The 16356-nt window shown below is 37.5% G+C and overlaps 1 protein-coding gene across 5 annotated transcripts in view; it reads left to right on the top strand.

Annotated features, from left to right (window-relative positions):
- ptprua (protein tyrosine phosphatase receptor type Ua) overlaps positions 1–16356 on the top strand; it is a 229125-nt gene that overhangs the window by 142542 nt on the left and 70227 nt on the right. For all 5 annotated transcript variants that reach the window (XM_026942351.3, XM_026942353.3, XM_026942354.3 and 2 more), the window contains exons 5-7: positions 1389–1504; positions 6791–6968; positions 11637–11930. In XM_026942351.3, the coding sequence (XP_026798152.1) occupies positions 1389–1504; positions 6791–6968; positions 11637–11930 (588 nt within the window). The remainder of the gene's footprint in view (positions 1–1388; positions 1505–6790; positions 6969–11636; positions 11931–16356) is intronic.

Here is a 16356-nt window from a genome sequence, read left to right on the forward strand (position 1 = left end):
AAACAATTGCTAGACAGTAAAATTATATTATTGCAGATCTGAAGTGCTCATATATGATACAAAAGTTTTCATTAAAATATCTACTGCAGTATTAAAAAAAATCTTCCTGAGGTGAGATATGGCTAGATACTAGACACTAGCTTTTGTCAAATCTCACAGGTCAGTGGTTAACAGTTATTGTTTATGAGTTTCAAGACTTTAAATGCATTCAACAAAATCAAATTTCAAATAAATAAATAAATAAATAAATAAATAAAAAGTTAGAAAATTGCCTTGGCTTGTAATTTCTTCAGTGTTTCTGTTCTTCAGACATATGACCACATGTGGCTTATCCAAAATGGCTATGCCTCAATCAGCCACTATTGAATTGTTTCTTATAGCTAGAGATATTTGATTACTAATTAAAACTTAATAAGCTGAGGAGTTGAATGTTCAGTGAGGTCAATGAAAAGCATATTTCTTTTGTGAATTTCAAGCCAGTCTGTATATAAAAGTGGTTTTATTTTGGAGCTGGTGTTTATCTCAGGCTACTGGAGCAAACCACTGACCATAAAGCAAAACGAAAAGGAAAGTTTGCCTCATATTATCTGTATTTTTATTCATTTAGAACACATTATCTGTTCAATCTGAATAATTTACTCATAGTTGGATACATCTCTAGTGCAGGTGAACTCAATCAGTCTTAATATCTTGGGGAAAGCATCATATGCTGCCAGCCTTTAGTAAATATCACATGTATATCTATATCTATATCTATATCTATATCTGTGTGATTATATACAGTGTGATTTTCATTCATAAATTTTGTGACTGTTAGAACATTCATGAAGTTTGGATTTTAACCGATGCCAGAGAGCATGTTATTATGATTATTAAGATATTCAGTAAAGCTTTTGAATTGCTTCTTTATTGATCTCTATATATATCTTTCAAACAGAGAAACACAAACAGTATGTCACCACCAAATGGAACAATGATACTTGATTACACTACATCCAAGCAAATATCCATTCATTAACTGTTTCAGACATTTAAATATTAAATTATGCAGAAGGCACCTCCATATTACATACCATGCTAGCAAACTTGGCTAGTGACAAAGTTAATATTAACCTTAGCTAAGCTATCTACTAAGCTGGCTAATAAACTCTTTTATAATGTAATGAGAATATTTTTTTATGCAAAGCTTCATATTTGGTCAAAGAGATAAAAAAGAGTGATGATGTCACATAATCAAATTTGGGATTAGTTAATCAGATTTACTTTAGCCCTGCCTTTGTTGACTCAGTGATGCTGGTTACTCTGCACAATAAGCTGTATTTTCATTTACTTTTAATTTAAATGAGAAATGATGACTATTCATGAGTGTTTTTCCCTACATTTCATAGATAAGGTGCCACACTTCACCAGGCTCGGGGATGTGGAGGTGAATGCAGGGCAGAATGCGACCTTTCAATGTGTGGCTAATGGACGTGCATCCAAGATGGATCCCTTCACCATGGAGGTAAGAGAGAGAGAGAGAGAGAGAGAGTGCAAGTGAAAAGCAAAGTATGGTTACGTAAGTCAAACAAAACTAAAAAATTCTGCCAGGTTTACAAAAGTTTCGGGAAAACTGATTTTCATACTCGTGTATATCCTGATGAATGCCATTTGCCCGTAAATTACCAGGAGTGTGTATGGCACAGCTGATTTGCTTTTGGTGACGCTCACAAAACTCCATAAATGCAAAGCTTACAGTGCTGAAATGACGAGTAAACGAAAAAAAAAAACTTTTCTAGAGGTAGAAGTGAAAGTTATTTTGACCTAAATAAAAGTAAATATTATTTAACAGCATAACAACCCATTGAACAGGCCAAGATCTGGAGCATACTGCACATTGCAACTTGAGACATACCAGATCGGTCACTTATCGGTTATTTAGTGCTTGCTCTAATAAAGTGTTGCACAGCAATAAAAGAAGATGCCGTGGCAAACAGAACCGACTCATACGCCGAGTCATTGCAGCTCATCCTCCTTTTATACACAGACATTCTTAATTGAATGGCTGATCTTATACAGTATGTCATAATTGATGGATTTATGTTGGCTCCCTTTCTTTCTTTTTTTTTTCATATTTAACATATCCTTAATTAATGCCTTTAATAGGAAACAGCTGGGTTTCACAAAATAACAAATAAATTTGTGTGTGAAACTGATATACATGAGCTATTTAAACTTGATAGTGTAATCTGTACATAAAAGTGCAGTAACTCCTCTCACTTTATATGATTTGAACCTGATCAACTGACTCGTTTACATTAGTTAGTCTTCTTATGTGTAAATTTACTCACTCAGTCAAATGTGTAAATTTACACCATCACTATTCATCTGATAATAATTCAGCTCTGAAATTACATTTCGTAAATACGCACTATCTGATATCTGACTATCTTACTTAACAAACCTGTTACTTTACAAATCATATGATGTCTGAAGCAAATACATAACTTTTGTGTTCATATAGTATGTATAGAAAGGATTTTTGGTGAGATAGACTCCCATTTGGAGTCAGCTCCATTAGCCTTGTAACAAAAGAGAGGCAGACTTTGGCCATCAATTTCGTCATGGCTGATTGACTACATTTGAAATAGTGCTTTATCAAAATGTATATCCATTCTCCATTCCACCTTCTCCATTTCTTCTGTCATGACATACAAAGACAGAAATAATACATTAATATAATAAAATAATAAATAATATGTTAATATATTTAAAATAATATTTTTAAAGCAAGACAGTAGCTATTTAATAATTACTTTTAGCAGTTTCAGTAACGAAGACCCACCTTGTTGCCCTATGTGCTGCCGTGGCCCATTAAGCCTGTGTTTGTCTGCTGTTTGATGCTGGAGAGGTTGTTTGTGGCAGAATTATTTCAGCTCTTACTTTGATCCTTAAAGCTTTGAGAGAGCTCTGGCTTGCCTGACGGACTCTTTGCAGCTCTGCTTCGCGGGTCTTCAAACAGAACAAACTAATAAGCTTTCATGTAGCATCCTTGTTTGGTTAGAAAAATCTCAGTAAATGCCTAAATCCACTTTGCAGTTGCTTTTTTTTTTTTTTTTTTGGGTTGTTGTTCCTTTTTGTAAGAAATACACGAGTTGAAATAGTCGTGTCTATACATAAATGATACACGCAACACATACAAAGGCGTATGCAGGGATTTTATTTTAGAGCAATTCAAAACCACATGTAAACTTTTTAATGCTGGAGAGGGCCCGGCTGTCTGGCATCACACACATGACAGCATCACGTGTCAGACTGGTTGTAAATTTCCAGAACGTGATTAGTGAAAACTGAAAGCTTAACTAAATGATGAATATACAGTATTTTCAGGTTGGCGTGGTGGTGTAGCATGTAGCATTGCCGCCTGCAGGGTCTCCGGTTTGATCCTGAGATTAGCTTGCTGTCTGCGTGGAGTCTCTCCATGTTTGCATACGTTTCTTCTGGGTTCTCCAGGTTCCTCCAACCTCCCAATAATGTTTCAGTAGGTGGATTGGCTATGCTAAATTGCCACCATGTCTGAATATGTGTGTGCATGGTACTCTGCAATGGACTGGTGTTCCGTCCAGGGTGTGTCCCCTGCCTCACGTCCAGTGCATGTATCTTCAAAACAACAGAAAAGTGTTGTACCAGAAGTACCAATAAAGGGACAAATAACACCACAAGTTGGCACTTGAAGGCCCAGCCATGAAGGCCTGTTTAAAAGGGGTGTGTTTGAACAAGATTGGTTTGGACAAACAGGCTAGAGTTGTAGGTACGTTCTGATTGGACGAAAGTAAAAGGTAGGAAATGATTATATGTTTGTGTGTGTGTGTGACTGAATCTAGCATTCTGTGGGAAAACATGGTGGGAAAACACTAAAGAAAAGTGTATGTGTTAAAACAGTTGTCAAAACATTTAAGAGATGATATTAGTATGACTAATCATTGCCAGGTCCAAGTGTAGAAGCTGCTGTGTGTCTGTGTGTCTGTGTGTGTGTGTGTTTAATTGAATCTAGCTCTCTGCTCTCTGGTATAAAAATGACTGGAAGACATTAAAGAAATGTGCATGTGTCTATCTAATGATAAAGTGAGCATTACAGTGAGAGTTAGAGGGCAGGAAATGTGAGCAATGAATGTGCTGTGACATTTATGAATTGCTCTCCAGCCCCTCCAACCTTCCTGTCAATCAGCCTGACATTTGCTTTATTCCCTGTTGCACGTGTTTCGAGCTGTCCCACTTGCGCAGTGTAGGCTGAGTGGACTGTTATAATATTCGCATCAGGCACTTCTAATATGCAGTGCTCAGTGTGCTTTCTCCATGCAGGCACAATAATATTAGTCATTATGGTTATATTCAAAAGATCCAATAGACTATTTGTAACTCTTAGAAGAACAGGAAGGACCATGAATGATATGTCTTTGTTGTCAAAGTTTCAGTTTCAACAAGAACCACTGGAAAAGCTCTATGAAACCATTAGCAATATTTTTGGCCAATTAATAAGGAAAATAATATGCTGCCTTATGAAGTTGAATGCATGAATTTTCAAAGGATACTGTGATTGACATATTCACTTGAAAGTACAAGTAAAGATCACACAAATGCTACTGACTAGAAGGATGAAGGGGCTAATTCCAAGACTCGTGAAGCCACTGTATCTTTTTGTATGATACAGTGAGAGGAAACACATCCTTGTTATGGCATTTCCAGAATTTCTATGATTTTCTAGAACTTGATCGACTGACCACAGGCCAATTAAGAATAAAATTAAATTATGGCATGTGAGTAAACAGGTTTTAAAATCTCTTCCCAAAAAACAATTTAAAATGCTTGATAAAATGTATGAGTATTTTGTATACTAGATTAATGTCAGGCGTCAGAGACTGATACAAGTGCAGATGATGGGTTTTATTAAAAGGACAAGCAGAGAAAGCTAAAAACATGAAGCAAAGCACAAAAACCATGCAAGAGGAAAGGCGATGTGGGGGACCAGATACCTGAATCAAAAACCAGGACCAGATACAACATCAATAACCGGAGAAACAGTGGTCAAAAAATACAAAAGCTTGGTAACACTGAGCAATACTTCACACTGAGTGCGTGCGTGTGTGTGTGTGTGTGTGTGTGTGTAGGTGTGTGTGTGTGTGTGTGTTATATAGCCATGGATATAACTAGGTCCAGGTGTGTGCAGTCAGAAATCTGCTGACTTTGAACGCAGCAGAGAGTGTGTGTATTATAAAATGTAGTGCTGGACGGCCATGTTTGTGTATGGAGATGGATTCTGGGAATTGTAGTGAGACGTTATTCTCTGCGTTGAAATGACGATTAAAACTTTTTCACATAAAAAAAATAAGATGTATCGAAGCTATGAACCATAAATTGACAAAAAAATGGTTAAGTGCTATGTTGGTATTTCAACTTAAAATATCTCATTACTTTGACTTAATAACTCAAGTTATTCAAGTTTAGTATTTCAAGTTGTCTCATTATTTCAACTGTCAGCTATCTCTCTCAATCTAGCAATAGGGCTAATTTATTGAATATCAGCATATAATTCTTATTCCACATGCTGTTTCCCAGATAGACATTGCTTTACTGGAATTTAGTTGACACACATACTGTATGTCTAATAATTGGTAACCCACTTAAATGTGTTCAGATATAGCCAAGGTTTTTACTCCTATACAGCTAACACACAGACTGCTGGAATTCCAGTACAGTCAAAATGATTTTTTTGGATTTGAGATAATTATTTATACAGTAATACAATAACCTAATGTTAATGTTAATCATACAGTATCCCTATCAGCACTGTCAGACCATTAATTGAACCTAAAAAGTCTATTATACTGAAATTGGTAAGTTGAAATGGGAAAAAAATGACTATTTCATCATCATAAGAAATCATATATATATACACACAATATAAACTTTTCATACATACAAATAAATAAATGCATATAATAAATAAAGAAAGAAAGAAAGAAAGAAATTATGAAATAATATCTTAACAGAATAATACTGTCTTTTGAAAATGGCAGGCTATGAAGTCGAAATAAGTCAAGACAGAATATGTCAACTTTTTTATTTTAAGTTGTAGTTCAGGACTATTTAATGATAATTAACAATTTTAACAAATTTACATTAGTATACTTGTAGTAAACTTGAATTATTCTTTTATTCCCCACTGTCTCTCCCAGTGGCGGCGTCACAGTGTCTTCTCGACGTGTAACATATTTGCATCACAAGCTGAGATTGGAAAATAGAATACATTTTCCTGAGTTACGAATTAAAGACTAAGCTCAGCTAACATGGTTATCTAATGTTAAGTATTTGTTACACTCATGCTGTTATGGTAATGATAACACTAAATGCCGCTCCGAGCATATGATTACATTTCGCTGTGATTGCATGCGAGGTAAAAAAAAAAAAAAAGCACATTTGTAGTCTGAATGAATAGATTTAAGTTGTTAAAAAAGGATCCCTGTATGTAGACACAGATAGTGTGTTCACAGAGTCTCCATTTGGTTAGGATAATTTTTCTAATCTCTTATGGTGAGGGGATATCCTGTTTATATTCGTCTTTTTTGCTGTATCTCATAATTTAGTTTAGTCTAATTTAAGTCTAAGTTAATGCAACTGAGTGCTAATTAAGTGCTTTTGTACTTTAATTACTAAATCTGAAATATCACAATTTTGGTTATTTTTTTCCAGAATGTGTAATAGGAGTTTCTCTCTCTCTCTCTCTCTTTCTCTCTCTCTCTCTCTTTCCCAGAGGCATAATGGTCTTCTAATGGTCCCATATTCACTCACATCATCAGTTGGTGAGCGTCGTTTGGCTGCATGGTTTCAAATAGATGGAGCTCAACGGACCGAGCAGGATCTTTATCGCTGTATCACACAATCTTCCTATGGAGCTGCTGTATCCAACTTTGGTGAACTCATTGTCAGAGGTATCATCACACTCACGAGGTTCTCACACAATCACTGGTAGAATGTATTAGGCCGCATTTTCTCACCAGGTTGGTCACCTGCCAATTCGCCAATTCCCAACCACTAGCTAACTCTCTTCTATCACGCGACAATTACCAACTGAAGAGGGTGGGGAAAACACATGCTTCCTCTTAGACACATGAAAGCCAACCTTTTCGAACTGCTGCATCACAGGGCAGTGTAACACACTCAGAGGAAAGCGCTATCTGCCCTCTTCTGCACACATGACCTCATAGACTCCTATGATTCGCTAGCATTGTTGTGATTAACAAAGGAGAGAGTTTGCCATCCTTCTCAACCAGAGAGCATGACCAATTTTGCTGTCTTGACCACAGAGAGCTGTGTCACGTAGGGCTGTGACACTAAAGTGTTACAGAAACCCCCAGATTATCTCATTTCTGCATTATACTCTTACAATATATCAGTGCCACACCCACAATCATGTCATACATACATACATACATACACATTTTTAACTTCTTTGTAATTCACTACAGCCACACTGCTTGTAAAGATATAATAACTCCAAAGGGTCTTGTGTGTAGGAGATTGTGGAGGACGCTTTGTGTTCTGGTAACATAGCAAGCAATGTGTACCCATTTTTAATATTCAAAGATCAGTGACTCATTCTCTCTCTCTCTCTCTCTCTTTTTAACCTTGGTCAGATGCTAGATGTTAGAAATACTACGTTGAATGCCTTGAACATTTGACTCACTACTTCTTCTTTTACTTTTTTCCTTTTAATAAAATACCTCTCACGAATCTCTTGAAGCTCTCCCACACTGTTCACTACACTTACATCAGTAAAGAACATACAATACATACAGTACACACAGTACATACGTTCTATACTCCTTATCCTCTGTAAGTGATCACACTGATTTCCATTAGTCTATTAGTTGTTGCTGTTCATGAGAGATCACCTCAAGTTGCTGTGAAATATCACAGAGTTTAATGGCATACTATTTCCCCATAGTGTACTTTATTATAACTGCAATTCTCATTACATGCAGTGCCGTCCATCAGCTCTGCAGCAATTAATCGTGAACTATCTGCAATTAATGACTGACTGAAGGCTGTTCCACTGGCAGGAGCAGACACTCATACAGCCATGTTTTGCAAATGAGAATCGTTATTTGTCTCATCTGTCCATAAGAGCTCTTAATAGACCTTTCTCTATGTAGCAGTGGACTGTCGAATATCGGCAATTCTTAGGAGAAGTGGTGACTTTTTTGTGTAATTTCTTTTTTTTTTCTTCTGAAGCATTCGTATTAGCCACTCACTGACTCACTGATATTGATCATGGTTTCGAGTCTTGATATCCAGGCAAGAGGAGCATGTTTTTATCTTAACAATGCAAAAAATGACATCTTAGCAAGTGAAAATATCTTGAATTGAGTCAAAATTACGTCCTATTTCCTGTTATAAATTACATTAATATAATATAAATCTATTACAAGATTACAACAGAAGAACCAAATATAAGATTATTAAACTTATTTCTAGATTATTTATTTATTTATTACTAATTTCAAGATTGAAATAGTCTTCTTCTCCTTTACATAATTTTGTTAGATGTAAGCATTTATATCTAGAAAGAAGTAAATATTATTTGCCGGTAGAATAAGAAACTTCAAAGCTTGAAATTAGTAATAAATGTCCTGAGATAGGGTTAATAATTTTATATTTGGTTTATGGTGAGCTTGTAATTGGAAATACTAGAAACATTTGACTATATTCAAGATATTAACTTGCTAAGTTCTCATTTTTTGCAGTGAAATAACTCAACCAGCTATACAAATCCAGTTCTCAGAAGTGTTTGAAGAACCCAGTTTGCCCAGTTTTGCATTTATCAGGATTTTACACTCCAAAAATGACATTTTAGCAAATGGACATATATTGAATATGCAAATATATCTAATATTTCTTATTATGCGGTTATTCTAAATAAAATATAAGAGCTTTCCTTTTTCTTGTTTCTGTTGGTAGATAATTTTGATTCTTTTGCTTCTTAAACTTGCTCTTATTTATTTATTTTATTATTTTTTTATTATAGCAATATAGACTTGGATTAGTGTCTGATCTGTAATTTTCATTTTTTCAATTGCCTTGATGTCAACTTAAGCTGGGTTTGCATGGTAAGAATTTCTGCACAATATTACTGCCATGGACAAAAATCACACATCATAAAAGCATTCTTTGTGTGTGTGTGTGTGTGTGTCGTGAGATCAGTGGTCATGCACTGGCACTTGATTTAGTGCCAATGTTGCGACCAAAGATGACATAATGGCAGTGTGACAAATTTTCAAATAAATTCTCTGAGTATGACCGCTGCTACGAGGCTACAACATGCTAATGGACAGAAAAAACATCCTTACCTCTTACCTCTAGCTCACTTTAAAGAATGTTTCTGTGTATCATGTTCTTTATAAACATGCATCACACTGATTAATGACGTAAGCAGAATGTCTACCATTAGAGGACCTTCACTGTAGAATCTGACATGGAGACTGATGTTGTCGCACAGTCTGTTATAGAATTCCACCAGGATTTTATTGGGATCATCGTGTAACAGTGTGAAAAGTAATAATCTTAAGAGATTTTTTTTCATATTCTTTTCAAACTCAATCTGGTGAAACATCTTGACGATATATGTACCATATGTACTTATGCTGGCCCAAGGATTCTGCAAACAAATTGTCTTACATTTTACATAGTTCATGCTTGTGTCCACAAGTAACCCCAGTGATTGTGTTTGCCCCTTTGATACCTTCTTACTTCCACTTCACTTATTCCAACCTAATTTGGAAGTGCATCACAGAAGCCCTTGAGCTTAATGTAAAAGCCCCGTGTACCCTGTAGTGTTTCTTATGAAATCAAGTCAATAGACTGGTTAGAGTCACACAGACTTGAAAAAATAACCAGTTGGCACACATAATCAGCCGTGCAAATGAGGCCTTATTCTGCTTCATGGTCAGAGTTAAGAATCTGCCAATTTTTCAAGTGCCACTTTGTTGTGATTAAATGCTTTCGTGACTCAACCTTATCTCAGAGCATAAATAAATGTTCTGTATATTATAAAATAAAGGTAAAGTAATTATCTCTAAGTACTTTAGAGTGGCATGCACACACAAACAAACACACTCACAGATACACACACACACACACAAAAGTGGCATAAAATATACACACGGGGAAAAGCTGTCAGAATAACCCCCTTGAGGAAGTGCTGGCTGAAGAAAGATGTCATAATATAGTCTACATTCTTTTCTCTAAGCTCCACATTAAAAGCTGTGATCCAGTTCTCATTGCCTGCACAATCTCTCTGGACACACTGTAGTCTTCTGTTTAAGAGGACATTTGGTTGATCTGCTATTAGTTCGGTAGATGTAGATTTATTCTGTTCTTTATGGAAATAGTTTGGTGAGAAATCAAATTTACACAATTTTCCATTTAATGGTGCCAATCAAGCCAAACATGTTTGACGCCTGACATCTGATTTGATAGATTTGCACTTGATCTACCAGTATGATGCACAGTAGCTCACAGATAATGAAGTCTTGCCCAAAATCATTTAGATGTAGATGTCCAAATCTTCATACACAGCTTGGGTTGCCAACAGACTTGCCATTAGATGTATTGGCAGCTCTAAATTTGCCCTATGTGTGAGAAAGTGTGTGAATGTGTTGGTGCCCTGTAATGGACTGGCATCCAATGCAGGGTGCATTCCCGCTTCGTGCCTATCCCAGTGTTCCTGGGATAGGCTCCAGATCCACCATGACACTGACCATGATAAATCTAAGACTCAAGTTAAATATTCACATACTTGCTTCACACAATATTATTAAGCATAGTAATCCATCCATCCATCCATCCATTCCCCGTACTGCTTATCCTAAACAGGGTTGTGGGGTAGCCTGGAACCTATCCCATGGGACTCGGGGCACAAGGTGGGGGACACCCTGGACAGGGTGCCAACCCATCGCAGGGCACAATCAGCCTACAACACATGTCTTTGGACTGGGGAGGAAACGAGAGTACCCTGAGAAAACCCCCAAAGCACAGGGAGAACATACAAACTCCACACACACAGGGCGGAGACAGGGTTTGAATACCCAACCCTGGAGGTGCAAGGCAACAGTGCTAACCACTAAGCCACTGTGCCCCCCTAAGCTCATTTGTAAATGAATATTTTTTAAAAAACAGCTAGGATAGTCTGCAAATACAAATTCAAATTCATCCTCTGCATGCTTACTCACTCATTTTCTGATCATATTCTGCCTTCAGAAAGAGGCGGGGCCTTGAAGGCAGAAAAGCAATTACAGTTGTCAGAGTTGGCTGCCCATGTCCAGCTGCATGGTGAAATACAGGAAGTGCTTCTTAAACCATGCTGCCAAGTCTATATATAATTCCTTAGGAACTGGATGTGGTTTGAGGCTTCTGTTTAAAAAAAAATTGGGTGAGATAGACTTCAATCTCTTGTTAAAATTATTAGCCTGAATACTAAAAATTGAACTCCAAACATGGCTTGGCTGATTGATGGATTAAATAAAAAATAAAACGAGTTGGGAATTACTTTCCATTTAACCTACATTACTTCTCCTTTCACTTTTTTCTTCTTTATCTAGTCCCGCCCTCCCCAATAGCCCCACCCCAACTGCTGAGGTCAGGCTCTACCTACCTGATCATACAGCTGAACACAAACTCTATAGTAGGAGATGGGCCGGTGATTCGTCGAGAGATAGTGTACAGAGCCAGCCATTCTCCTTGGTCAGAGACTCACGGCGTCAGCTCTCTCACCTACAAAGTTTGGCATCTGGAACCAGACACTGAGTACCGTATCAGCGTTCTCCTCACCCGACCTGGTGAGGGGGGAACTGGACCACCTGGACCACCTCTGATCAGCAGAACTAAGTGTGCTGGTGAGTAAGAACTTAAATGTGAAGATGCTTCTTATAATGTGCAAACAAGAAAATGTGTATACTGTGCATACAGACATGCAGACGTACAAAAGTGCAGACTTTATATACAATGCAATAAACACAATAAATGCAATCCATAGTCCTCCTACCAACAAAGTGCTCTGATCCCGGCTTACTCCAGCCAGGTGTCCGTTGTTGACTGCAGACCTGGACACTTTTGGCATGTACTGTATATTTTGTTCTCTGCAGTGTGTATCAGGCAGTTGGCTCTATTTCGCTCTTGTTGATGGAGAGCTGGCCCACTTTGCTCTGACCCCTCAGCTCTTTGTTTGTCCTCTGGTGCAGTCATGCATTGCGCATGCTGATTGCTTCTTGCCCTGATACTTCTGTTTGTACACGCCAACGATATTTTCTAATGAACATACTCAGAACTATTTACTAAAATAAAAACAAATGAATGATTTAAATCCAACTGTCTTTTTTTGCCACAATACACTGACCAGTCCCAGTAGATTTTTTTGCACATTTGACGGATTCATGCTGTCAGTTCGCTGCTGGTGCTGGGAAGTTGTGGCAGCAGTAGCTTGCCTGTCTTGTAGGGGATATTAGTGAACAGCTTCTGTGATGGACGACTGAGAAGTGAAAGGATCTGATTCCCCATTCCCAATACAGTTAGCCACACATTTATTAGGGTAGTTATATTGGTGCCTATACTGATGTGAGAAGTAATTTAAGTCTCTTACAATAATATAAAAAGCAAATCAAGAGAAAATTGTAACACTTCATTTTTTTTAGTGATGAGTAGCTGGAAGGATGTCATCTGGCTGGAAGATGTTAGTTGCACAAACAAGAGTTACATTCCTGTTGGGGAATCACTACAGCAATGGTTAATGATGCACTGTAATATATGCACTTGATATATGTGCAGGATCCAGGCTGTGTACTTACTTTAATTCTGCATGGGCTTTTATCCAGCTTTAGCTTGAGCTGAATGTGGCTAAAGTGGAATGTAGTCACTGATGCAGACCCAGAGCTACTATTAGCCTTTATCTCTATGAAGTTTAGTTCTGCTCCTCTGGTGTCCTATGGTCACCTTCTGGTAGAGCTCTATCAGGCACGTCCCATTATACAGAGACGCCGGGACAGACTCGGGACCTGCATGAGAGATTATGTATCACATTTGAATTGGGAACGTCTCAGGACCTCCTAAGAAGAGCAGGGATCTGTGTCTAGGAAGTCTGGATTGAACTTCTCAGCCAGCTGCTACTGCGACACCCACCAGGAAAAGTGGAATGCATGAATAAATGAAAACAAAGACCCTTTAATATGATGCAGAATTACTAGACCGTGATCAATAATGCACTGTAGTACTTCATATATGTAAAATATATACTGTATATATCTATTCCAGTCATGTTTTTCCCAATTGGATGGCAATGGAATAATTGGAATACAGCAGCTAAAGCCTTAACACATTAATGCTTTAGATGATAGTTAAAGGGTCAGTGATCATTGCTTTTGAGAGTGCGTTTATCAATGTATAATACAAACTGATTTTATTTGAATGATACATGAAACTTGTTTAATCTGAAAACCATATGATAGATCTCAGAGCAGTTAGTCAACCAGTGAAACACTCTATGAGCTATAATGCAGGACACAGTACAATTAATATAATTATACATAATTATTCAACAAGAGGGATATGGAACGGACTGGATGCAGCGTGCTGAAACCATAATACTCTAAATTTATTAGAAATGTGGCAGCACAGTGGCACAGTAGGTAGCGTTGCCACCTCACAACTCCACGGATGCAGGTTCATCCTGAATTTAGGTCTGTGTGAAGTTTTGCATGTTTTCTCTGTGTCCATGTGGGTTTCCTCAGGGTCCTAAAGTTTTCTTCCATTACCCAAAAAACCCTGAGTGTGAGCATTGTGCACTGCCATAGACTGTTGTCTCATCAAGATTGTATTCCATTGTATTCCACCATAACACTCGCCAGGATAAATAGATTACTGAACATGACCGAATGAATCAATTCATCAGTTAGCAAAAATAAGATCTTAGACTCTTTTTCTTGTTCATACATCTTGTGTAATAAACAGATTATAATAAATATACAAACTGTAAATGAGAAACTGAAATGTAAACTAGAATTATCTAGAAAATGCTAAACATAATGTGATTAGATGATACATTTATGGAATTATGAATGAGCACATCTTGCATTTGAGCAAAAAGGAAGCTAAAAACTAAACTCAATATCTATGACAAGTTTATGACAAAAATAGCCTTTTAGAATATTTTCTGAAAGCAGTGTGCATCACAAAGCATTAAGCATCCAAAAGATGTCTCCATACATCAGCCACTTTTTCCCCCATACAGGCAACACAACCACTTTTGCAACCTATAAACTGGATAAGAGAATTTCCTGGCTTGCACAAGAAATGAGCTGCACACTTCTCACCACTTGCCCCTCTGACACACACTTTGCCCCTGTTTCCTTTTACTGTAGCAACCACATAACTCACACCTGAGCTGCAGCTTCATAGACTAGACTGCAGTGTATTCTTTTTTTTTCTTGAAGGTTGCACCATTTGCACCGTATCTTTATCACGTCCTGCATGAAATGAAGAAAAATGAAGAAAACACCCTTCTTCAACCTCCATCTGCACACTATAACGTTAGCGTTAATGACACCATTTGATGCTCCCTCCTCTCTTGTTTTGAGATAACTGCTTCTTGATGGTTCCTCAGTAGAATGAGTTAGCATGCTGCAAGTCTCTCACATGGGAAACTTTCAGACTTTCAGAATATAGATGGTGGTGAGACAATGAGGAGCTTGGGGTAAGGGAATGATACAGACACCATATTGTAATTTCTCATTTGCTGTTTTTTTTTTGTTCATGTACTCTGTCCAACTGAGTCATTTATCATATTTGAGCTTTTGCAAAATATCCTGCAGCACCCCACAAGAATAGACGAACTTTTTCACTTTTGTCCTGTGAGATGGCACTGTGGAATGTTGAACTTTAACTTTTAGTACTCGCACAGAAGCTCAAATTGGTTTCGGGACATCATTCTGGTTTCATATGGAACTCTGCTCTACACCGCTGCATCTGTGATCCAGTAATATTCCTTGGAAGGAACACGATGTATTCCTATGACTATATTAATTCCAGTGAAGGTCATCATTTCCTCCATACCATGAGTTGGCTGCAGCTCTGGAGGCAGAGAAAATTTCCACTGTGCGAAAAGGAGTTTAAATGAAAATTCAAGCAATTTGAGCACCAATTTTGCAAGGATGGATGACAGGACTTGCAATAGAATCCCTTCAAGCTAAATCCAGTGCAGCATTATCTCATCTGTCTAGGCCTCTCTTTCATCCCCTCTAACTATGGAGGTATTTTTGTGTATAATTTGCCAATAAATAGCATAAATTCCACAAAAATAAAACAAGATCCACAAATAACCAAAAAGAGATTCACATTTTTTTTTTTTTGTAATTCACAAACCTCACTCACTGTTCCATTTATTTGTCAAATCAGCTGCTTTTATTTGTAGATTGCTCCGTACGCATTTACTCATCACATGGCATTTGTGAAGTGGCCTGTATTTATTTGTGGATTACTAAAGCATTTCTCACATCAGCTTGTGTAGTTTAGTCCATGAATGTGTTTTTTTTTCAATGGGTCTCAGATAGCAAGACAGTTTTTCACTAATGCTCCTATTACTCCAACCTATAAATAGGCAAAAATGACGTTCATGTCATGGTGCCATGCTGTCTAGCTGTCTAGCTTGAATGAGGTGCTGTAATAGTCAGCAGTCTGTGTGTGTGTGTGTGTGTGTGTGTGTGTGTGTCATACAATATACAGCTCATCATACAGATCATCTCCAGAAGGCTGCAAAGACTCAGCCAATTTAGTGCATTCATCACATTAAAGTATGACTTAACTGTACAAAACTAGTTGATTATCAGAAATGACACTTACGGCCATCAGTGGTCATTTTAGTGAAATTCAGAGGACGTTGTGAGGTCTAGAGGGTAAATGTACACCTAGATGTAAAATAGATACAGGCTGATAGTAGCTCTAGGTCTGTACACTGGTCTCTATTCCGCTTCAGCCGCATTAGACTGTCGGGTATAGTAGTTCGGCAGTGCTGCTGACAATGACAGCGGCTGCTGACAGCGCCTAAAGCTAGCACATATACAGAATAAAGTATTATAGTACATTATTAATCCCTGCTGTAATAATCTCACTTCGGCAATGCAACGTATTTTATACGAGCAGCCTTTAGGCTCTGTATTCTGTTTGGCCGGATAGAAGCCGGCGCTGGAGAAATCCCTCAACAGGAATGTAACACTTGTTTGTACAAGACACAAAAGCATAAAAGAGAGCTCGCTTTATTCATTTTGTCAATAA

Source organism: Pangasianodon hypophthalmus, chromosome 29 (genome assembly GCF_027358585.1).
Source record: "Pangasianodon hypophthalmus isolate fPanHyp1 chromosome 29, fPanHyp1.pri, whole genome shotgun sequence".
NCBI classification, from domain to species: Eukaryota; Metazoa; Chordata; class Actinopteri; order Siluriformes; family Pangasiidae; genus Pangasianodon; species Pangasianodon hypophthalmus.